Raw genomic sequence first — 25,829 nt, 5'->3', positions numbered from 1 at the left:
TTCTTGTTTTTATTGCCCACTTATGTCAAGCAATACCACCATAGCAGATCCACCGCAACAGCACGGCAGAATGAGGTGTTATCACCCCCCCCCCCCCACCCTCAAAATCCCCGGGCAAAATTCTCCCCTCGCTTCCTGGAGGAGGCAGAGCTTTGCGCTGTAGCTTGTGCCTCCAGTCCAGTCAATCTCTGCCCAATCACCGCCTCTCCCAGTGAAAGAAGAATGAGAGGGGCGGGAGAAGGCGGAGATCCGCAGAGACTGACTGGACTGGAGGCACAGCTACAACAAAAAGATCTGTCTCCCCCGGGCAGCAAAATCCATCACCTGGAAAATCCTGGAATTTTGCCCCGAGATTTTTTTTGGGGGAAGAAAACCTCATTCTTGATTATTTTGGCTCCACTCTCTTTAAAGGCAGAGGATACCCATGACATGGAAGTCAGTGATTATAGGCAGACAATTTGCTCTGCACTTGCTTTATTTAACCTGACATCTTGGTATAATGTTATGCTAGGTGCACATCATACCAATTTTGTGTTAGAAAGTTCGATAGATAATTTCCATCATGTCAGATATTATTTTCAATAGTTTTTCTGGTCGATTTCTCATAGAAGTGAATGGAAATAGATAAGAAACGATAAGAGAATCGAGTGGGAAATGGTCTGAAATCAAATCGAAAATCGATCGGACAGAAAATCGACCGAAAAAACGCATTGTGTGTACCTAGCATAAGACCATTTGGCCTTCACCTGACAATCCTGTAGGTCATTGTACTTGCTCACAACCATTTTTTTTATCTCGGTAAAAAAAGGCAACTCGTTTTCAATGGGATGCACTCCTGTATTCCCCAGTGTGATGTGCATGGTTTTTGACTTCAGCAGCACAATGAGCCAATAGTCACTCGTATGATGAGACCGGCACCATCAATTTTCTTCAATTTATATATCTTTTATTTAAGACAGGCATAGCACATAGTAATAGCAATGCTTCAGAGGGTCTACCTCCTCTGTCAAGCAGTGTTATCTGTCTCAAAGTTGATGGTGCCGGTCTCATCCTCTTACAGGTTAAAAAAGGTAAAGGATACACATGGCATACAAGTCTGTGATTAAAGTGGACCTGAACTCAGAACTTCCTCTCTGCTCTAAAAGATAAGCAATAACCTTTAAAGAAAAACATTTGTTACAGCTGACAGAAATCCTGCAACAAATCTGCAGTGTGTACTTCCTGCTTTCATGGCAGCAGACATAGTGTTAACGTGTTTACAATTTAGCTGCTCTGCCAAGATTCCTGAGCAGATACCGCTGAGAGATCAAATTACACTTGTGATTAGTCACATATGAGGGAGAATGAGACACGCTAAACTCTCTAAATACATACAGGGTGGATTTCTCTCTATTTTCCTTCTGTCCTGTGCAAGAGTTCAGGTCCACTTTAAAGTGTACCTGAGAAGAGAAGCATCTCAGGTACCATACTTACCTGTTGCTTCCTTAATCCCCCTTGAGGCCGCCCGTCCCTCGCTGTCTCCCCAGCTGGCTCCTGTACCCCACAATACTGCCTGAAAGCCTGCCCAAGTTGCGGATGCATGGCTGGTGCGCTCCCACGGATGCGAGCGTTCTGTGCTTGCACAGTACTACAACGCAGAACACTTCCAGGGACAGGAGCACGACGGGGGATTGTGCCTTGCCGGGCTGAGCATGAGGAATGAAGCGCGACTCGGCCAGTCTTTCAGGCAGTATTGCGGGTGACAGGAGCCACCCGGGGAGACAGCGAGGGACGGGCGGCCTCAAGGAAACCCCAGGTAAGTATGGAACCTGAAGCTCTTCTCTTCTCAGGGGCACTTTAGAGTGGACCTGAACTCCTGCACAGGACAGAAGGATAATAGAGAGAAATCACCCTGTATGTATTTAGAGAGTTTAGCCTGTCTAATTCCCACTCATCTCTAATCACAAGTTGTAATTTGATCTCTCAGTGGTATCTGCTCAAGAATCTCGGCAGCCTTGGCAGAGCAGCAAAATTGTAAACAGATGGTTAACCCTATGTCTGCTGCCATGAAAGCAGGAAGTAGACACTAAATTTGTTGCAGAATTTCTGTCAGCGGTAACAAAGAAATGTTAAGTAGGGAACCTGAGACGCTGCTTGTCTCAGGTTCTCTTTAAAGTCAGAGTATGCATGTGTGCGAGGGATGGGAACAGTGAAGGGGGGAGGGTGCAGGAGCAGTGCTTAGTAAGAAACATCTGATGAACGCTCAGCAGATCTATCAGTCATCATGGAGGCTTGCAGGAAATCAATGTAAATATTTGTACCTGCATCTCCTCACACACTGTTCTAGAATCTGAGCGCTGAGTCAGACAGCCCAACGTCAAAGTCACCAGATTCCAGTTATGACAAGTGGAGAGGATTATTTCTGAGCAGCAACTTACTGGGACAGCCGCCATCAGGGTGGGCTGCAGCTCCGACGCGTCACCTTTGCTTCCTTTCTTGATTTTGGTGGACTGAAAAAAAAAAACCTTCGTAAGTGACCTTTCTACAAGAGCAGGTGTTTATCAAAGCCTGGCCACTGCAGAGCATGGAGTAACACAAGCTGACAAGAACAGTATATGGTTTGCGTCATTTCACTGTTCTGTCTTTTTTTATAAATTGTACAAAGAACACATGTATATTCAAGTGAGTCACTGCGCATGTGATCACCCACAACGCAACATTCCTCCTTTCCATCTCCTAGATTTACATCAATGCACAAGCCTAGGCTTCAGTAACAAAGAACTCAATGTTCCTGGATTGTTCTATAGGGTATTATAATAGGCTAGGACACACATTCAGATCAGACTGTTCCGCTACTGTATTTCTTTCCACGAGGCACACTGTTGTCTGAGCCAATCAGTGCACAGAAGAAAGAGCAGCCATACCCAAACAAAGGAACTCCGATATAAAGAAAAGATACAGCGTCATATACTGTACAACCACAAGAATGCCTTTGAAAACAGAAGAAAAACCATATCTAAAATTGTGGTTTGACAGCTGTATACATTTTATAAAGTTTCAGGAATACAAAAGTCATTCCACATGTGTACTTACCATTGCCTCCCTGCATAGAAATAAGGGAAAATTCACAGTGGCGTTCTGGCTTCAGAGAACAGAACACTGTATACCAAATTATTGTGCAAATTGTATTTAAAAGGACCACTATTGTGAAAAATGTAAAATTTGAAAAACATGTTAACACATACAAGTAAGAAGTACGTTTCTTCCAGAGTAAAACTAGCCATAAATTACTTTTCTCCTGTGTTGCTGTTCTTTACAATAGGGAGAGATCTTACAGAACCAACATGTTTTTGAGTAGTCCATCTCTTCATGGGGGATTCTAAGCATGACCTTTATTCTTCATAAAGACACTCCCTGAAAAGGATTTATACAAAGATGATGGCAAGCCTCCCTGCCCGCTTCACACTTTTTTTGACAGCTGGACGGAATGCCATTCACTAAGTGCTTTTGAAAATAAAGAACACCCTGAGAATCCCCCATGAGGCAATGGGGTAGTCCAAAACCGGATTTCTGCTGCCTCCTGTAAGCGACAGGAACATTGGAGAAAAGTAATTTATGGCTCATTTTACTCTGGGAGAAATGTACTTCTTATTTGTATATGTGTTCAAATGTATTTTAAACCTTATGGTTTTCGAGGCAGTGGTCCTATAAGTGTCAAAGTATAAATATTTTGTTTTCAATTAAACTTATGGATGGTATCGCGTCTCCGGGCTCTTTTGATCACTGAAATTAATATCTCAGACACCTGTTATATTTTGTTTGCCAGGTGAGCCCAATTAAAGCAAGAACTACTAAAGAAGGTTGTTCTTTGGCACCCCATTTTCAAACAATATAAGAAAGAAAAAGGATCTTGCCGCAGCCAAAATGCATGTAAATACTGTATTTTTTGGACTACAGGATTCACCGTTTCTCCCCCAAAAGTGGGGGGAAAAAAATTCACTGTGTCTTAACCACTTGAGGACCACAGTCTTTTCGCCCCTTAAGGACCAGAGCCTTTTTCTCCATTCAGACCACTGCAGCTTTCACGGTTTATTGCTCGGTCATACAACCTACCACCTAAATGAATTTTACCTCCTTTTCTTGTCACTAATACAGCTTTCTTTTGGTGCTATTTGATTGCTGCTGCGAGTTTTACTTTTTATTATATTCATCAAAAAAACATGAATTTTGTCAAAAAAATGACTTTTTTAACTTTCTGTGCTGACATTTTTCAAATAAAGTAAAATTTCCTATACATTTGAGCGCGAAAGTTATTCTGCTACATGTCTTTGATAAAATAAAAAAAACAACCATTCAGTGTATATTTATTGGATTGGGTAAAAGTTATAGCGTTTACAAACTATGGTGCCAAAAGTGAATTTTCCCATTTTCAAGCATCTCTGACTTTTCTGCGCACCTGTCAGGTTTCATGAGGGGTTAAAATTCCAGGATAGTACAAATACCCCCCAAATGACCCCATTTTGGAAAGAAGACATCCCAAAGTATTCAGTGAAAGGCATGGTGAGTTCATAGAAGATTTTATTTTTCGTCACAAGTTAGCGGAAAATGACACTTTGTGACAACAAAAAAAAAAAAAGTTTCCATTTCTTCTAACTTGCGACAAAAAAAAAAATGAAATCTGCCACGGACTCACTATTTTCCTCTCTGAATACCTTGTAGTGTCTACTTTCCAAAATGGGGTAATTTGTGGGGTGTGTTCACTGTCCTGGCATTTTGGGGGGTGCCTAATTGTAAGCACCCCTGTAAAGCCTAAAGATGCTCATTGGACTTTGGGCCCCTTAGCGCAGTTAGGCTGCAAAAAAGTGCCACACATGTGGTATTGCCGTACTCAGGAGAAGTAGTATAATGTGTTTTGGGGTGTATTTTTACACATACTCATGCTGAGTGGGAAAAATATCTCCGTAAATGACAATTTTTTATTTTTTTTTTTACACACAATTGTCTATTTATAGAGATATTTCTCCCACTCAGCATGGGAATGTGGAAAAATACACCCCAAAACAAATTATACTACTTCTCCTGAGTACGGCGATACCACATGTGTGGCACTTTTTTGCACCCTAACTGCGCTAAGGGGCCCAAAGTCCAATGAATACCTTTAGGATTTCACAGGTCATTTTGAGAAATTTGGTTTCAAGACTACTCCTCACGGTTTAGGGCCCCTAAAATGCCAGGACAGTATAGGAACCCCAGAAATTACCCCATTTTAGAAAGAAGACACCCCAAGGTATTCCGTTAGGAGTATGGTGAGTTCATAGAAGATTTTTTTTTTTGTCACAAGTTAGCGGAAATTGATTTTAATTGTTTTTTTTTCACAAAGTGTCATTTTCCGCTAACTTGTGACAAAAAATAAAATCTTCTATGAACTCACCATACTCCTAACGGAATACCTTGGGGTGTCGTCTTTCTAAAATGGGGTCATTTGTGGGGTTCCTATACTGCCCTGGCATTTTAGGGGCCCTATACCGTGAGGTGTAGTCTTGAAACCAAATGTCGCAAAATGACCTGTGAAATCCTAAAGGTACTCCTTGGACTTTGGGCCCCTTAGCGCAGTTAGGGTGCAAAAAAGTGCCACACATGTGGTATCGCCGTACTCAGGAGAAGTAGTATAATGTGTTTTGGGGTGTATTTTTACACATACAGATGCTGGGTGGGAGAAATATCTCTGTAAATGACAATTTTTTGATTTTTTTTTTACACACAATTGTCCATTTACAGAGAGATTTCTCCCACCCAGCATGGGTATGTATAAAAATACACCCCAAAACACATTAAACTACTTCTTCTGAGTACGGCGATACCACATGTGTGACACTTTTTTGCAACCTAGGTGCGCTAAGGGGCCTCACGTCCTATTCACAGGTCATTTTGAGGCATTTGGATTCTAGACTACTCATCACGGTTTAGGGCCCCTAAAATGCCAGGGCAGTATAGGAACCCCACAAGTGACCCCATTTTAGAAGGAAGACACCCCAAGGTATTCTGTTAGGAGTATGGTGAGTTCATAGAAGATTTTTTTTTGTCACAAGTTGGCAGAAAATGACACTTTGTGAAAAAAAACCAATACATATCAATTTCCGCTAACTTGTGACAAAAAATAAAATCTTCTATGAACTCATCATACACCTAACAGAATACCTTGGGGTGTCTTCTTTCTAAAATTAGGTTACTTGTGGGGTTCCTATACTGCCCTGGCATTTTAGGGGCCCTAAACCGTGAGGAGTAGTCTTGAACCCAAATGTCTCAAAATGACCTGTGAAATCCTAAAGGTACTCATTGGACTTTGGGCCCCTTAGGCTGCAAAAAAGTGTCACACATGTGGTATCGCCGTACTCAGAAGAAGTAGTATAATGTGTTTTGTGGTGTATTTTTTACATATAACCATGCTGGGTGGGAGAAATATCTCTGTAAATGACACATTTTTGATTTTTTTTTTTTTTACACACAATTGTCCATTTACAGATAGATTTCTCCCACTCAGCATGGGTATGTGTAAAAATACACCACAAAACACATTATACTACTTCTCCTGAGTATGGCGATACCACGTGTGACACTTTTTTGCAGCCTATGTGCGCTAAGGGGCCCAACGTCCTATTCACAGGTCATTTTGAGGCATTTTCTAGACTACTCCTCACGGTTTAGGGCCCCTAAAATGCCAGGGCAGTATTGGAACCCTACAAGTGACCCCATTTTAGAAAGAAGACACCCCAAGGTATTCCGTTAGGGGTATGGTGAGTTCATAGAAGATTTTATTTTTTGTCACAAGTTAGTGAAAAATGACACTTTGTGAAAAAAACAATAAAAATCCAATTTCCGCTAACTTTTGACAAAAAAAATCTTCTATGAACTCATCATAAACCTAACAGAATACCTTGGGGTGTCTTGTTTCTAAAATGGGGTCACTTGTGGGGTTCCTATACTGCCCTGGCATTTTACGGGCCCAAAACTGAGTAGTCTGGAAACCAAATTTCTCAAAATGACTGTTCAGGGGTATAAGCATCTGCAAATTTTGATGACAGGTGGTCTATGAGGGGGCAAATTTTGTGGAACCGGTCATAAGCAGGGTGGGCTCTTAGATGACAGGATGCATTGGGCCTGATCTGATGGATAGGAGTGCTAGGGGGGTGACAGGAGGTGACTGATGGGTGTCTCAAGGTGTGATTAGAGGGGGGAAATAGATGCAAGCAATGCACTGGCGAGGTGATCAGGGCTGGGGTCTGGGGGCGTTCTGAGGTGTGGGCGGGTGATTGGGTGCCCTAGGGGCAGATTAGGGTCTAATCTGATGGGTAACAGTGACAGGTGGTGATAGGGGGTGATTGATGGGTGACTGGTGGGTAATTAGTGGGTGTTTAGAGGAGAGAAGAGATGTAAACACTGCACTTGGGAGGTGATCTGATGTCGGACCTGCGGGCGATCTATTGGTGTGGGTGGGTGATCAGATTGCCCGCAAGGGGCAGGTTAGGGGCTGATTGATGGGTGGCAGTGACAGGGGGTGATTGACAGGTGATCAGGGGGGATAGATGCATACAGTACACGGGGGGGGGGGGGGGTCTGGGGAGAATCTGAGGGGTGGGGGGTGATCAGGAGGGAGTAGGGGGCAGATTAGGGACTTAAAAAAAAAAAAAAATAGCGTTGACAGATAGTGACAGGGAGTGATTGATGGGTGATTAGGGGGGTGACTGGGTGCAAACAGTGGTCTGGGGGGTGGGCAGGGGGGGGGGGGGGGGTCTGAGGGGTGCTGTGGGCGATCTGGGGCAGGGGGGGGGGAAATCAGTGTGCTTGGGTGCAGACTAGGGTGGCTGCAGCCTGCCCTGGTGGTCCCTCGGACACTGGGACCACCAGGGCAGGAGGCAGCCAGTATAATAGGCTTTGTATACATTACAAAGCCTATTATACATTGTTTCAGCGGCGATCCGGGTGCTAGTAACCCGCCGGCGCTTCCGAACGGCCGGCGGGTTACAGCGAACGGGGGCAGAGCCAGTCCCCGGCGGCTGATCGCGTCACGAATGACGCGATCGCCGCATAGCCACTCCAGCAGCCGCCCCCGCGGATGGGCGTATTGCGGTCGTTTGGGGCCGGACTTTGCCGCCGCCCATCGGCTGGGGGCGGTCCTTAAGTGGTTAAATCGTGCAAAAGCAAGAAGTTACTGGCTTGTGATCGCCTACCAGTATGAACCTCCAACCCGCTGCAATGTTGGGGACTCCCTGTACTGTGCCCATGCAGAGGGACAAATGGAGGACACCGGGGGACACAATGGGGCATAGCTAGAAAAATCAGAAACAAATATCATTTGTATTAATAATTTGGAATGTGGTGTATTGTTGCTGCCAAACATTGCTTCCCAGTGTTTAGTGTGGCGGTAGAGCCACCTCAATTTTCCACTGTAATTTGTCATAAAGAAATTACCATAGGATGCCTGTGAGACGAATAAGAAAAAAAGCTCTCAGAAAGCTCTGAAGGTAAACAAGCGCTTGTATTGTGTCTGAACCCTAACGCTGATTTTTTTGTGACGCGACGCTCCATCACAAAAAAGTCAAGACGTAGGCTTACTGTCCCCTGCACCCACCAACTCATGTACCTCTACTACAATGGTATGTCCTCCATGTGTTACAAGGATTGAATGCATCTTTCATGTCTGCACAATATAGAAGGCTGCCAGCAGTACCGGTTTTCCCTCTCCTCCTTCTCCCACCTACAGATTGTTTATCATCACACCTGGGCACGCTGGCTTTACGTTGCACTTATTAGACACAGCACCCAGTGTTCATCCCCGGGCTTCGATGCCAAAGCCCTACTGTCTTCTACTACAATGCAAAAAGTATCAATCGTGATCCCAGCGGCAGAGTGCGCCAACAGGGTCATATGCATAGACATGCCCCCCACTTAGTGACATACTCCCTGCTGGACAGGAAGCATGTCACTGGGATTCCCATCAGTTCACACATGCGCAGTGCCGCACTTAGTTTACCTGCATCGCCCATAGACTTTCATTACAACATGCTCTGTGTATCAAGCGCAGTGTGTGGTAACGTGCTTCAGCCCTTGTGTTGAATCGGCAAATTATGGAGCACAGCAATAAGTGTGCAATGCTCCATTGATTCACATTGGCCGCTTGGGGTTAAAAAAGGGTAACAACGCAGGTTTTCCAGTGCAAGTGTTAAAAGTGTAATTAAAAGAAAACAAACAAAATAACAAAACAAACCAACAACAAAAATACATGGTAGGTATACAAAGCTTACCTGGTCTGAGAGCGTCTGTGGTGAGGAATAGCCCACGCCGCATCCACGTGACAGACACACCAGCTCCGCACTCAGCTCCAACACATGTGCTAAAGGTAAGTAGCCAATGTAGGTGTCCGTCTCTCTGGAATATGGGAGACAAAGTTATTGGTACAGCGTAAAGTGTGAACAACATATTGTAGAACGCACTGATACAGTTTCCACATATGAAAGAACTTTACAGAGGCAGGAAGCATGCATTAAGTATGATCAATCAGATGCAAATCATTACTCCTTGCATTCAAATTTCACCTAAATGTTATGCAGCTTGAACTTCGACCAACAGAAACTGACAGGAGTTATTCTGATTGGTCCAATTTTAAGCTGCTTATAATTTACATGAAGTACTCTAGGTACCTTTACTCAAGCAATGGATAATATTCATGGCAGAGTTAACTTTACAGCCAATGGGACACCAGCTGCAAGATTGCCCCCTAACCTACCCAACTGACCTTTGTCCATATTAATTTAACTAACTTGGCACATTGATAAAAGTTACTTGCAAATGCCTTGAAAAACACTGTAGAGATCCAACAGACAGTTCTCAATTCACGTCAGAGTTGTTCTAGGAACAAGCGTGTAACTGAAATTTCCATATACACGTAAAAAGTAATCACACTGAAAAGTGTTTGCCATAAATCTTGCAATATAGAAGTAGAGCCAGACTAAAAGCAGAACATTACATTTTACGCCACAAAATGGAATTTCCCTTCAACAGTAAATCCCTATTTCAAATATTGTTAACTTGTATACATTTGGCCACAGTTACAAGGGGAACAATGAAGCCTGCTAAAACCAATTCAAGCTGGATCTGCCACAGGTAAGCATGCATTGAGGATCCCAGTGATCTGCTGTCGGCAAAGACCTAGACTGTAGGCTGTATCCATGTGGAGGACCAAACTCATGCCATTTAAAGCTACACGAGTAAATTAAAAACAACAAACTAAACTGGGTAGAGTAGGTCATGCTAGTTCAAATTTGTGAAATGTCAACATCATAAATTAAGAACTATTTTTTTTCTCGATTCTTGCCTGCACTGCAGACAATAACTGATAAGAGTTGAAGCCATCATACCCCAAGTTTGGTATCCTTTGTGCCATGCCGGTTATGCCAGCGATGATATTGCTGTGAGAGATCATCACTCCTTTTGGGATGCCAGTAGAGCCACTGGTGTACATAATCACAGCGATGTCGTTGGCCACAGGGGAGGAGCATTTCTGGTTTGCTGTGCAGCAAGAGAGACTAGTTTAGTTAGACAGACACAAGACAAGACAAATAACATTTATATTGCGCTTTTCTCCTTGCGGACTCAAAGCGCCAGAGCAGAGCAGCAGCCACTAGGGCGCGCTCTATTGGCAGTAGCAGTGTAAGGGAGAATTGCCAAAGGTCTCCTACTGAATTAGTGCAGGCTTACTGAACAGGCAGAGCCGAGATTCGAACCCAGGTCTCCTGTGTCAGAGGCAGAGCCCTTAACCATTACACCATCACCATTACACACTAGATACAAAAATGTTCACCCACACATGATATAAAGAAGAGTCCAGGTAGTCGAATGACAAATGTGTGAAACATGGGCATGGGAAATTAGGCCTATTAAAGCGGAATGAAACCCAGCATTTCTTCTTTGCTCTAAACAAGTATTTGCTGCATATTATATACAACCAGCATTTTTTTTTTACTAAAACAGCATTCAAAGGGTTACACACAGGGCTGGAAAGTTCAGTGCAGAGAAATGTGCACACATCTGAAGTTGTAGATAATGTTTATCTTGTGTTTACTTAAATGTATCAAGTGAGGAATGAGAAACATTCTCTGACTGTGGAGAAGCTGCTGGACACAGAGAGACACTGAAAGCATTTCTGCCTTCAATGCATAATGAATAAAACCAGTTATGAATAAAATGCAAAGTCAGCTCACAAAACAAAAAAACTGTACTTTTGGGAACGTATAATTTCTAAATGAAGAATAATACTTCTGCACAAATGCAAGTATGATAACCGTAGGGCATATAAAAATGTAGGAAACCATGTTTTTATTGATTATGATGTCAGGGTTTTATACCGCTTTAAAGGGTCTACACTTTAAAAGCGAAGTTCCATAAACTAAATAAAATGTGTGCATCCTACAATTATAAATTACCATTTGTTTTAATGTTAGAATAAATCACATTTCATGCCAAAATCTTACAGGCTCTGCCTGGATTACCTCCCCATCCAGGGGTTTAGGTGCCCAAATATCATACGTGGCAGTTTGCCACCTGGCCACTTTGGAGCAGGATGAGCAATTGATGACTTACCCAGCTGCCCATGAAATTCCGTTATTTACTATCCCCCTCCAAGTTGTAGCAACTTGGAGGTGGAAGCAATTCAGGGTCCGGTAATCACCAGGACCCCAAATTATGGCTGAGCCGTGAGCCAAGAAGCCCTGCCTCTGCCCAGATAACCCTTGTCTGGACTATGTCAATCACCAATATAAGAAGGATGGTGAAGGCATGGCTCATGTAGAGTGAGAGGGGATATGTGGTAGTTCTACCTCATGCAATAGGGCATTCCGTGGAAACTGAAGCAGTGGTATTGCACCTCCAACTAAGTATGGTGCCTATGAGATGGCACAAGTAGTCACATGACTGACAAATTTAAGGTAACAGTAAAACAACTACTCATTTGCTTAGCAGCTGTGGGTGGGAGGGGAGAGTGACTGCAAGTTAGCTTCTACAATAGGATTCTGATAGCCTACCTTAAAAGTTACAAAAATAAGCTACAGTTTGTTTGAGATGATCATCTAGTGACAATCTAGCTTCAGCGCAGCTGTCCCACAAAATTGTTTACTTCTCTCTCATGATGGACTGTGAAACCCAAACACTGAACAAACACTGTATATTCACTTCACTGACAGGCCCAACTCATTAACGTGTTTAGTTGTGTTAAAATCTCATATATACAAACTAGGGATGTACAGTAGTCCCTGGTTAACGAACGAGATAGGGAATGTAGGTTCGTTCTTAACCTGAATCTGTTCTTAAAGGGAATGTCCAAGCAAAATAAAAAAATGAGTTTCACTTACCTGGGGCTTCTACCAGCCCCATGCAGCCATCCTGTGCCCTCGTAGTCACTCACTGCTGCTCCAGTCCCCTGCTGGCAGCTTGCCGACCTGGGAGGTCGGCGGGACGCATTGCGTAAATTTTTACACATTCCCGCTAGTGCAGGAACATTAACACATACATTTTTATGCGTTACTGGTTCAATACGTAAATTTTTACGCATTGAACCAGTAACGCGTAAAAATGTATGTGTTAATGTTCCTGCACTAGCGGGAATGCGTAAAAATGTACGCAATGCATCCCGCCGACCTCTCAGGTCGGCAAGCTGCCAGCAGGGGACTGAGGCAGCAGTGAGTGACTACGAGGGCACAGGATGGCTGCATGGGGCTGGTAGAAGCCCCAGGTAAGTGAAACTCATTTTTTATTTTGCTTGAAAATTCCCTTTAAGTCGGAACAATGTGCTTTTTCTGTCCCCTGTACCTCATATGTGCCCCCCTGTGCCTCCAGTGTCCCCCTCTGTGTCACCTCTGCCCTCTGTACATGTTTATACACGTTTAAAACCCATTTTTTCTTTGAATCTTTTAAAAAGATTTGAAATATTATATAGTTATAATATATATAATATTATACATTTCAAATGCATGCTAGCAGGATAATAAACAGAGCGCTAACACATTCTATAGAATATCTGCACAGTATAATAGTAATGAGTGCAAATTACAAACATACAAAAAAATAAAAATAAATAATAAGTGGCAGTTGTTTTAGGGGGTGAAGAGGAGCCTACCCGAAGGAGCTTACAATCTAAGCACATATATTCCCAGGCCTCTATTCTCACCCGCTGCATCCCATATTGATCATTTATCACAAGCTCCCTTCCTGTAGATGAACGCCAGAGATGATCACAAGACCTATACAAGCTCCAGCATCTCAGCACTGCTAACTAGCTGAACATGTGTTATAAGCGTGTCAGGCACCAGCTGAAGCTGGGAACAAAAGTGGTGGTGGAGTTCTTCATGTTTATGTAATATGTCCCAGATGTATGGGGGCCTGAGATCTGTTCACATGGAAGATTAGTCCTCCAGCACCACACTGAACAGGGGGAAGGGTGGGATGTGCCCAGTTCATTACTTGCTTGGAGGATTCTAGATTTCCTGCTGTGGGAGGAAGCTTAACATTGGGATAGCCTGATTTGTATTTACATCTTGGGAATTAACCCTCTAATATACGGCAATGTGAAAAAGTAAACTTTTTTTTTTCATCAACCAAAGGTTTATTTAAAAAAAAAAGGATAATGCAGGACATTACAGCAAATGTATAAGAGCATAATAAAGGAGATAACAGACTTCTTGCAACATCACAGATAAATGCAAATAACAGCATATAAGAAAAAAAAGGTAAACATTTAATGGAAATATTTTTCATTTTTTTTATGTGCTTTCCACCTAATAGCATATTTAAAGGACAACAGAAGCCAGAGGGATATGGAGGCTGCCATATTTATTTTCTTTTAAGCAATACCAGTTGCCTGCTATCTTGCATACAAAGATAAATAAACACTCCTTCAAACCTATGAGCATTTCAGTGCATGCTTTTCACCCTTCTCTTTTCATAACTAGGGATATACTGGGGGCAGCCAATAGAAATTCCTCCTTTGCCAGACACCATCTCCTCCACCAGTCTGCCGGATTCTGTCCCGGCAATATGAAAGGAAGGGAGGTGGTTCCTCCAATAAATGTTGAATATTTTATATTTGTCATCATGTAGCTGAAAAAAGGCTGCTATTTATTATTATAATTTAGAAAATAGATTTCATTTCTGAAATCTTGTATTTTTAATTTGGGTCCACTTTAAGTTCCCCAGAATCCCCAACTCCAATGTCAGACAGTGGCTATCAGAACTTTGTAAAGCGCATACTTAAAGTGGTTTCTGCCAAATTGGAAATATTAGATATTACAGAAAAGGGCCCATTTCCACAATATGGAATAACATTGATGTTTCTATTGTGAAGTTAATCATACAAAGACAATACTTTAACGTAGATGCTAATTAAACGGAACCAGAAATGAGAGGAATACAGAGGCTGCCATCTTCATTTTCTAACAAAAAATACCAGTTGCCCGACTTCTGGACTGCTGCTCTGCCTCTAATTCTTTAAGTCACTGGTGCAGAATGAGCCTGCAGATCATATGCTCAGACACTGGTCTTACTCTACTAGCTGCATGCTTGCTGCAGGTGTGTGCCTCAAAAACAACTAAGGGCCCTTTTCCATTGACTAGTGATGCAAACGCGGCCACCTCGCCGCATCACTACCGCTGCTGGCCACATCACTTCTGCAGCTCCCGATGCGGAAGCGACTGGACGAGATTGGGGGGCAGATGCGTGCGGATGCGTCTGTGCGAGAATCTGCAGCATTCTCAGATCGCTACGCATGCTATGGAAACTCATTGCCGTACATTGGTTTCAAGACACCTGCAGCTGGTTAGCCACATTGCACCGCATGTAATGGAAACAGGCCCTTAAGCTCAGCACAACAACCAGGCAACTGGCATTGTTTATAAGGGAATGAAGATGGCAGCCTGCATACTGCTCCCATTTCTGGCTCTCTTTAACAAGCCAGCCAGTGGCATGAAGTTATGAAGATCTTACAGTACATTTTTGTCACCTGAAGTAAAGGTTTGTACAGTAGAGTCATGATTAACTGAAACCAGCACAAATCGTCGGCAGTACGCACACTGGTGAGGGCCAACTTCTCAAGCCGTTTGTGGACTCCCATGGTTAATATACTTTCAATGACTGTATTTTAACATTTAACACAAAGTTCATGGTATGTCTGTAGGTAAAGTACTGTTTTAGCTGGGCCTATATTTAACATTGAGCCTCAAGCAATCAGAAAGCACACTTAGCCGGCATCAGCCAATCCCAGTTAGTGCCAGATAACCGAGACTCTGCTGTATTCATTTTGTGATGGAAAGGGAGTATAGATGTCCCAAGTTGTTGGTGGCCTCCCATTCATTGATGAACCAAGCTAGAAAACGTAACAGTTGTTCCTACAACCGAGGGCGGAGTGTCTGTACAACAAATATTCCTAAACAATACCATCAGGAGTTACGGTTTTGGGCAATGATCATTCAACGTGTGCATGTAGCTAATGTAATAAAGCAAAACTTCAGGCAGATAAACATTGCCATAGGCATTTAATCTACTTACTGGTATGTATTTAATGTAGATGGCTTGAATATATTTTAAAAACACAACTGCTGTATGTGCCTGGTTATGTCTTTATATCAGCTTGACATCTCACACGCCGCATTCCCCCGGATCTGCTGTGTGAGGCAATCAGGTTCAAACAATATTAACCTGAAGAGAAAAGCAATGGGCACTTCCTGGCTAATAGTGTCTTCATGAAGGAAGGTCTCCTTTGCCTCTCTGAAAATGGACATGTATGCTTTGCTGGGGTCAGTGTGCGCATATGCAGATCTTAGATAAAAGTATTATTGGGAACCTTTTTGTGCTTTGCATGTCCACCTCATTGCTCATGCTTTCTTGCATGTTAGCAATACAACCTCACTCCTGGAATTATTTCAGCAATAGAAGCAGACCAGGTAACCCAGAATCTACTCAAATGAGAGATGGAAACCTTGGCTTAGCCCAGCTGTTCTCAAACTGGGGGTCACGGCACATTGGCACATCCTTGGGGTGCCGCGGCTTCTCCCCCCATCGTGTATTGTGAACCGGGCTGAACCAAGAGATACGGATGAGCGCCACAACTGAAGATTTTCCTGCTCCAATCCTGAATCTCTTCCCCTCTATGTGCAGTTTCCGCTCCCTCCCCTTCTTGCAGCGCATCTCCCAATTCGGTTAAAAATGAATATACAGAGTGAGCAGTACAGACTCGGTTTCTCATCGGTCACACGGTCGTGCAACATGGTCGTGAATCTGAGGAGGAACTCTGGATGTGCTATTTGGGATGAGAGCTGCTGCAGGAACGTGGAAGGAGGTAAATATAAACAATTCTATTGCCAACTCTGCTTTTGTGGGGCCCATTTTGCACAGTACAAGTAATTAGGAGCGCATTGTCAGTGTGTATGTTACTTGGGGGTGCGGAATGTATATTTTGGGTTCATGGTGCGGAGAGTATGTTTCAAGTGCATGATGCGGAGTGTGTGGTTTCAGGTGAATGGTGCAGAGTATGTTTTGGGTGCATGGTGCGGAGTGTGTGTTTCAGGTGAATGGAGCAGTGTGTATGTTTAGGGTGCATGGTGCGGAGAGTATGCTGTAGGCACATGCAGTGGGTGGACAGTGTAATGTTTAAGGGCTCTGCCTCTGACACAGGAGGTCTGGGTTCAAATCTCTGATCTTCCTGTTCAGTAAGCTGCACCTATACAGTAGCAGATCTTGGGCAAAACTCCCTACCACTGTTACTGCCTATAGAACGCTTCCTAGTGGTTGCAGCTCTGGCACTTTGAGTCCATCAGGAGAAAAGCACAATATAAATATTCTTTGTCACAGTATGTTTCAGGTGCATGATGGGGACTGCCACTGGCTTAACCAAAAAATTGTGACTTACCTTGCTTTTCTCCAAGCGCCTGCACGGAAGTCATGCTGTGCACAGTGATATTATTGGGATAGTCAGTTGGCTGTGTATTGCTGCCATCAACTAATATGATATGTCTCAGGAGAGGGACCTGAGGAAGTATACTCTGTGGGAGGAAAGAAGACATTAATTAGTACAGGGAAAGACTTGCTGATTATGACCATCATCCACCTGAGTCATCTAACTGTGCTCATTTGGCACTTAAAGTGGACCTGAACTCTCGCACAGGACAGAAGGAAAACGGATGGACAGCTGATTATGCAGCAATCAAATGAAGTACTCCTCAATTAAGACCAAATTATCTCCACCTAATCCCAATCAGATTCCAAGAAAACCAATAAAAACCCCTTGGTAAACCCAGAGGTGGATTAAGATGTAATGGGGCCCTAGACAAGGTAGTAGATTTGGGGCCCCTTGTGGTCCTTTTGGTAAGCTGAAGTGTAGGTCAAAGATGGCAGGAGGGTCCCTTGACACCCACTAGGCCACAAGCACCCGCCTATGTTGCCTGGTGGAGAATCCTGCTCTGGGTAAACCCCTGGCTTCCAATCACTTTACTTTGTACTAATGAGAAGGCAGGACATTCACCTGCTCTCTCATTGGTCAATCAGGTCACATGATGATATTAAAGTCATGTTATCCATTCGAACAAATGGATGATCATCAGAAGCAAGAGGCCATTGCTGCTAGTTCTTAATAGGCTGACGTTTTGCTTGGTGTGCTAAGCACTGGTGCAAGGTGAGCTATAAGGTGCTGAAGTATGGCCACTTAATAAATGGGCCACTTAGCTCCATTGCGCAGCAGTATAAAGTAAAAGCACAAGGCAATCGTTATCTGCCACCTCAGCCAAGTTTCATTTAACGTATCTATGTAGCTTTAGTCTATATGCTTCTATCCATGGTATATACAGTGGACAGGTCCCAGTTAGAGTAAAAATGGTTTTCACATCAAACAGAGCATAAACAGAAAGCAGAGATAAGACCGACTTGCCATAACACACGATAAACGTCGCACAAATGAGCTGCTAGAGAATGAAACTGCTTAGCTTGCTGGAACACTGATATACAAAGCGGCACCTTCGCCTCTGACCTCATAATATAGATAAGAACTGTTTATATTCCCTAAACGTGGCTGTTCTTAAACTAGCATTTAGTAGAAATATACTGGAAGCTTTAGAAAATAAGTAAAATGTCTATTCTCCTGCCTGATTGCAGTTTTTGATTCAGTTAGTGAAATGTATCCTTAGATTCGGCTTGCCCTTGAGCACAAATCATACCAGTAATTTGGAATGGAGGAGCTCCTTGCTGGTGATTATGTGGGTCACTTCAGTTTCGGTAAGTCCATGGGCAATCGCAGGACCTCCCAAAGTTGCGTACAAGGTGACAACTGCAAAATATGGAGACAGGAGAGAGATATTTAAATGTAAGTAACATTAAAAATCCAAGCAAATGATTAACGAAAAGCATATTCAATGCACAAGTCTATAAAATGTGTTTTGCCAATAAAGTACTACAGATAGTTTCTCAAATAGTGATGGAAAAGTCTAACTTTTTAATGCTGTTATATTAAATATATACTAGTGACCTCTGTCACTACTCCACTGTCCCTTCTGGCACCGTCCTCAGCTCTCCTCAGTGTCTCTCGTCCCTCCCTGCACCTGCGCAGTAGCGCAAAAACACGGGGGACACACAGGAAGTGAGGGATGGGATGCAGAGACACTTGCACATTATTATATAGGATATTTTTTTTTTTTGCTAAAAGATTTACAGTTGAAAAAAAATAAATTCAAAACATGAGATAGTTATGTTTTACCTACACAATCAGCTCATAGTATTCAATATTTGTTGACCTTCATACTACCTGGAGGTGGTAAAATTGGTCAGTGATTGGCCAATCATAATTGTAAGTGTATACCAGGCTTAAAGGATACCCGAAGTGACATGTGACATGATAAAATAGACATGTGTATGTACAGTGCCTAGCACACAATTAACAAGGGCTGTGGAGTCGGTACAAAAATCTTTCGATTACAACTCAGACTCCTCAGTTGATGAAACCAAGACTCCAGGTACCCAAAATGGCTCAGACTCCTTAGTCTAATACTTAACAGGGCTGTGGATTTTGTAAAAAAATCATCCGACTCAATTTATGAAATCAACGACTCTGACTCCAACTCCAAGTGCCCAAAATTGCCCCGACTCCACAGCCCTGCAAATAACTATACTGTGTTCCTTTTTTTCCTTTCTCTGCATGAAAGAGTTAAATATCAGATATGTAAGTGTCTGTCTCAGTCCTGACTCAGACAGGAAGTGACTACAGTGTGACCCTCACTGATAGGAAATTTCCCTTTTTATCTCTTTCTTGCTCTCAGAAGCCATTTTCTGCTAGGAAAGTGTTTTATAGTTGGAATTTCTCATCAGTGAGGGCCACACTGGAGTCAATTCCTGTCAGAGTCAGCCACATACATACCTGATATTTAACTCTTTCGGACCGAGAAAGAAAAAAAGGAACACAGCATAGTCATTTGTGTGCTAGGCACTGTACATACACATTGCGCAAAAGGTGGATCAGAGCATCACCAGGCCGCCTCCGAATGGCCTCGAATCAGAGGTGCGCTGAGCCCCCCAGCTGCTCCCACTTAACAGCTTTGCTTTTGGTGTATATGCAGAGCTTCCGTTTGGGTTCAAGGTGCGTTTGCAGTTTCTGGGTGGGCTCAGCGCACCTCTGATTCGAGGCCATTCGGAGGCGGCCTGGTGATGCGCTGATCCACCTTTTGCGCAATTTTCAATTTTCGAATTTACTTGATTAGCCGCACCCAGGCTATGCATATACATAGGTTAGGATTTAGTTAGTTAGGGTTAGGTCCCCTCCCATGGAGGATTGACTTCTTCGCAGTGGGAGGGACGAGTACTTAATAGGTTGCATGCAAGCTGTTACGGAAACCAACATCCTCCAGTGGTAGACAGGTCATGTGTATGCTAGGTGTGTATTCTATCCCACAAGTGGGGCTTGCACTCTTTTGCAGGTAGGCACTTGTCTGTTTTTAAGTAGCGCTGTTCATTTCCTTGCCATGTACTGTACATACACATGCCTATCTCATCATGTCACTTCGGGTATCCTTTAAGGCTAGGATCGTATTCAGCAGCTAATACATAGTGGATTCACTATCCTGTGCATGTGACATGAACTGTGCAGCTGATCATCATGAAGCATCCACTGACCAGAATTGACTTTGGGAATCACTGGCCTAACTAGCATCTGCAGCAACCAAGTGTGTAGTAGACTAATGGCTGCATTGAGCTGCAGCATGCAGTAACTGCACAGTTCAGCCACCCCTCTAAACTAATCACTTTAATTTCTTCTGCTATTCAGAAAGGCTTGCTGTATAACTCAGTTACACTGCAGCCATATCACCAGATGGACTTTGAATTTTGATTCCATACACAATGTATGATTACTTTAGCATAAGCAAGCCTTTCAAGTTTGGAGGCAACATAACACCCCAGCAGCATCATACTAGCACCAATGCATTTGACTACTGATTCTATACTGTGGATTACTATATTAGCTGACAAAAATTAAGGACAGTATTGTCCAGAGCCTACTGGCCTGTCCTTACAGCATAATGCAGAATGCTTGGAGATCACCTATGTTTTTTTTATATGTATTTTTTTGTTAACATGAGACAGCAGTCATTTCTTCCTAGCTATTCTCTCACAAATCCAATCTAGCCCATAAACTTTCTTATTGAAGAGTTGTGTAAAACAACCCTAGGGAGAGGCTACACAGGCCTGCAGTTCCTTGGGAGTTTCTCCTGTAATATTGTCAGACTTTAGAGGAGTTGTCCCTGAAAGTGCTTCCAGTAATTCTGTCAGACTGGCCATTCCCAAGATAATTCACCAGTTTTCCATCTCCTCTCGGCTTGGAGATAACAGTCACAAAGCCTTAGCTAGCTCTTTGTAACTTTTACATACAGATATTTCAACCATTTTTTCTCAACACCTCCGGAATTTCCTTTGGTTGTGCCTCAACTTTCTTGCATTGCTAGCTGCAAACAAGCCTTAAAGAGTAACTGTCAGGCTTCAAAAGCTAATTTAAACCTCTATCCTCCTGTGTTAAACAGTTTAGAAGGAAGCCTAAAAGGTAATACTAAAGTTAAAAATCTCTCTTACTTTGATGTTTGCTGGACAGCAAGGCTCTCTATTCCCAAGCTCCTAAGGAGGCCTGCAGGACGCATAACAGATATTGCAAAGCATTCTGGGGCTGCTTCTCCCCAGTGCACTCCCTTGGTCCTCCCCTTCATTTCCCTATGCCGCCCTAAGGCTGCTTTCACAGTGGGAAGTTACAGGCTCATGTTACAGCAGCTTGTAACAGCATAGTTACATATAGTTACATAGTTATTTTGGTTGAAAAAAGACATACGTCCATCGAGTTCAACCAGTATAAAGTACAACACCAGCCTGCTCCCTCACATATCCCTGTTGATCCAGAGGAAGGCGAAAAAACCCTTACAAGGCATGGTCCAATTAGCCCCTAAAGGGAAAAATTCCTTCCCGACTCCAGATGGCAATCATAAAATCCCTGGATCAACATCATTAGGCATTACCTAGTAATTGTAGCCATGGATGTCTTTCAACGCAAGGAAAGCATCTAAGCCCCCTTTAAATGCAGGTATAGAGTTTGCCATAACGACTTCCTGTGGCAATGCATTCCACATCTTAATCACTCTAACTGTAAAGAACCCTTTCCTAAATAAATGGCTAAAACGTTTTTTCCTCCATGCACAGATCATGTCCACTAGTCCTTTGAGAAGGCCTAGGGACAAAAAGCTCATCCGCCAAGGTATTATATTGCCCTCTGATGTATTTATACATGTTAATTAGATCCCCTCTAAGGCGTCTTTTCTCTAGACTAAATAAACCCAGTTTATCTAACCTTTCTCGATAAGTGAGACCTTCCATCCCACGCATCAATTTTGTTGCTCGTCTCTGCACCTGCTCTAAAACTGCAATATCTTTTTTGCAATGTGGTGCCCAGAACTGAATTCCATATTCCAGATGTGGCCTTACTAGAGAGTTAAACAGGGGCAATATTATGCTAGCATCTCGAGTTTTTATTTCCCTTTTAATGCATCCCAAAATTTTGTTAGCTTTAGCTGCAGCTGCTTGGCATTGAGTACGATTATTTAACTTGTTGTCAATGAGTACTCCTAAGTCCTTCTCCAAGTTTGATGTCCCCAACTGTATCCCTTTTATTTTGTATGGTGCTAGACCATTAGTACGTCCAAAATGCATGACCTTACATTTGTCAACATTGAATTTCATCTGCCATGTATGTGCCCATATAGCCATCCTATCCAGATCCTGTTGCAATATGACACTATCTTCCTGAGAGTTGATGATTCTGCACAATTTTGTATCATCTGCAAAAATAGCAACATTGCTCACTACTGCATCTACTAGGTCATTAATAAATAAATTGAAGAGCACTGGACCCAGAACAGACCCCTGTGGGACCCCACTGCTAACAGTCTCCCATTTTGAGTACGATCCATTGACCACAACTCTTTGTTTTCTGTCCATTAGCCAGTTCCCTATCCATGCACACAGACTCTTCCCCAGTCCTTGCATCCTCAACTTTTGCACCAGAATTTTGTGGGGAACAGTGTCGAAGGCCTTTGCAAAGTCCAAGTATATCACATCTACAGCATTCCCAATATCCATATTAGCATTCACTACCTCATAAAAGCTGAGCATGTTAGTCAAACAGGACCTGTCTTTAGTAAACCCATGTTGATGCTGAGAAATAAGATTATTTTCTACTATGAAGTCATGTACAGTATCTCTTAGTAACCCCACAAATAGTTTGCATACCACTGATGTTAAACTTACAGGTCTATAATTTCCTGGATCAGATTTTTTGCCCTTCTTAAATAATGGGAAAACGCAGCCTAAACTCACAGCACTGAAAAATCAATGTGCTGTTCACAGGGCACATGTTTGGTTAGAGTATATTGCACGAGTCCGCTATTGTTCCTAGCCACATGGCTAATTAATATTCACTGCACAGTAGTGTTGTCCGGATCATGAACCATTAGGATATTTGATCCTGATCTTTTTTGTGAGTCGAATCATCAGGAAGCAAGGAAAGGGAGGATATGACATCACAATTGGCTTCATACAAGACAGACAAACATGGAACCTGCCATGAGCTGTCAGGAGCATCATTCTCTGCAAATCCTATATAAAAATTCTGTGAACGTGGACAGTGAAATGCATATGTAATGCGTGTTTCTTTTTTTCTCCGAGACCCTATACCTAACAGATCCTCTTTAAGGGGCCCATACACTGGTCGATTTTAGCCATCAATTGATCGATTCTATAGAATCGATCGATTGGAAATAGATTCTATCAAACCTATCAATTTGTGGATGATTGATAGATTTCAACCGATTTGATCTGACAGGATGGAAAATCTAGGTCGATCTGCTGCTGGCAGCAGATCGATGGCCCATGGAGTTGCATTGGATCTAATGGTGCAGTAATGCATTTAGATCGATTTCCAATAGATATCATTCTGAAATCTATTGGAAATCTGTTCCTAGTGTGTGGCACACATCAGATAGATTCCTGTCAGATTAGACTTAGGCATCTGACAGAAATCTGATGGTCGAATCTGTTGCAAATCTATAAGTTTATGGCCACCTTAACAGTGTGCAGCCATTTGAATCAAACGAATAAATTACTAGTTCAGGCAAATGCTACTCATAAAAGTAGAAAAATAGCGTCTGATGGTTTTCCAGTAACAGATCTGTTGGATCTAGATATTACCGATAACATTTAAAATGACCCAAGGCAGATCCATCCATCCTGATACAGAAGCATTTATAAAACAGGTTTTCTTTTGTTTTTACTCTGGACATCTTCTGTCTTATCCAGCCATACAAAAATCTTACAGTTTCAATACCTTACTGAAGGCACAACCAACTCCCATGTGATCACTTCTCACCACTTCCCCTAAGGATTCATCAGATGGGAGTGTTTGAGGATTGATCACATGAGAGCCGGCAAGCAGGCCTAGGTGACCTGCAGACTTCATACATATGGTTGAATAGGACAGAAAAACATGTCATGGTAAGAAAAACTGTACTTTCATTAAACATCTCTTTTGAAGGATGTACAATTTAACATACTGTATATGCATGAATCCACCATGGAGTAACTTAAATTCATGGTTAAACTATAATTAGCTTGCAACCCCATAAATCTTGTTCCCATGCCCTCTTCTTCCCTTTTTAACATACATAAATGCAAACTTACATTGACACAAATCTGGTTTTATTTCATTATGGAAAGGGCGGTAAACCGTGTTTACCATGTACTTAAAGTGGTCTGAAACACTGACATGACATTCATTAAAATTGTGTTTTCCTACTTTTTTTTACCCATTCAGTTACCATATTTTCTTTTGTGCACAATATTGTTTATTTACAAATTACAAGTTCCCAAAATACAGTTTATCTGCTCTGAAAGCGGCTTGCATTTTATTCATAGCTGCTTTTTTTATATATTAAAAGTGTTTAGTGATTACATAAGAACACTACTTCTCAACAGTGTGCATGCTAGAAGCAGAGACAGCTCCTTTTCAGCACAGCTAGAAGTGTAGCAATAGAGGAATAGAAAAAAAAAATAAATGATGATATCTCCTTTTTGGATGCGGATCACAAGCTGAAGGAACCTTCCATTGCAGAACAAAGTGCTGTTTAACTGTTTGAATGCTATTCTGATACATTTTTTGTGGTAGTAGGTTTAAGGCTCCCTGTACACTGCAATGAGATTCCGATTTTTAATCGTTTTTTACATCAGATTCCGATTTTTAATATTTACTGCATGCTGTTTTTTTCCTCCACTTTTCTGTTGATTGCATTCAGGGAAAATCGGAATCAGAAGCGCAAAACGGATTTGCAGTGTGCAGGGAGTCTAATGCTGGGAATATGCGGTACGTTTAATCCCGCTGAGTGGAGCCGCTGATGGGGGGGGGGCTGCTGATAAAATCAAACGTGCCCGATCACCCGCCGGATCGATTCCCCACCGATACCACGGGCAGGACAATAGAAGAAAACGAGCAGAAGATAAGAAGCGCCCGCGGGGACGAGCGGGGAAGCCCCGGAATCAATCCAGCAGCTCGATTTAGCGGGAATAAACGTACCGTGTATGCCCAGCATAAGGCTGTAAATCTTTTATACTGGGAATACACCACACAATTTTCTGTTAGATTTACCTGCCAGATAGATAAAGTTCAACATGTTGGAAATGTATCTATCCTACAATATATCTGCCGAGCAATTAGGCAGGAGATAAACAGAAGACAATGCACCAGAGATGATGACCATTCTCTACAGAAAATCTAATTATGCATTCTAACAGAAAATCTAACAGAAAATTGTATGGTGTATTCCCAGCATATGAGCAAAGAAAAAAATGCTCTGAGAAGTCTCTTCCAAGAAGGGCAATCAAATTATTGTGCAATGAGCCATGCATTGGAAGTATGGTAGTACACAACCATTCTTTTTTCATACATGATGTGAAACCATTATACACGTGATCAGACTGGTAGCACATGGTATGCTAGAGCTTTAAGACTATAAAGCTTAGGTGAACAATTTTTAATTGAGAAAAATTCTAAACTTCTTGGATCGGTTGAATTTCCTGGTAAAGCAGATAGATCTAAAACAATCAAAAGAAACAAAAGAAACCCTGCACGTGTTCCGTTTACAGTTCTGAAAACCTCCATGTTTGTTGGAAAGCAATCTATTTTAACCTTCTCTTGTAAAACCTTGGGAATGGGACGTCAGGCCACGGTCTGCACACAGTGC

At 42.5% G+C, this 25,829-nt stretch overlaps 1 protein-coding gene across 1 annotated transcript in view; it reads right to left on the bottom strand.

The window, feature by feature from the left end:
- The window catches only part of ACSL3 (acyl-CoA synthetase long chain family member 3), a 152,679-nt gene that overhangs the window by 32,929 nt on the left and 93,921 nt on the right, over positions 1 to 25,829 (bottom strand). Inside the window, exons 4-8 of the mRNA XM_068280564.1 lie at positions 18,231 to 18,340; positions 16,931 to 17,063; positions 10,395 to 10,545; positions 9,282 to 9,405; positions 2,418 to 2,489 (exon numbers count right to left, since the gene is read on the bottom strand). Of these exons, the coding sequence (XP_068136665.1) occupies positions 2,418 to 2,489; positions 9,282 to 9,405; positions 10,395 to 10,545; positions 16,931 to 17,063; positions 18,231 to 18,340 (590 nt within the window). The remainder of the gene's footprint in view (positions 1 to 2,417; positions 2,490 to 9,281; positions 9,406 to 10,394; positions 10,546 to 16,930; positions 17,064 to 18,230; positions 18,341 to 25,829) is intronic.

This window comes from Hyperolius riggenbachi, chromosome 4 (assembly GCF_040937935.1).
Source record: "Hyperolius riggenbachi isolate aHypRig1 chromosome 4, aHypRig1.pri, whole genome shotgun sequence".
Classification (NCBI taxonomy): domain Eukaryota; kingdom Metazoa; phylum Chordata; class Amphibia; order Anura; family Hyperoliidae; genus Hyperolius; species Hyperolius riggenbachi.
The sequence above is the reverse complement of the archived record's forward strand: the minus strand, read 5'-3'. Positions and strand labels throughout refer to the sequence as shown.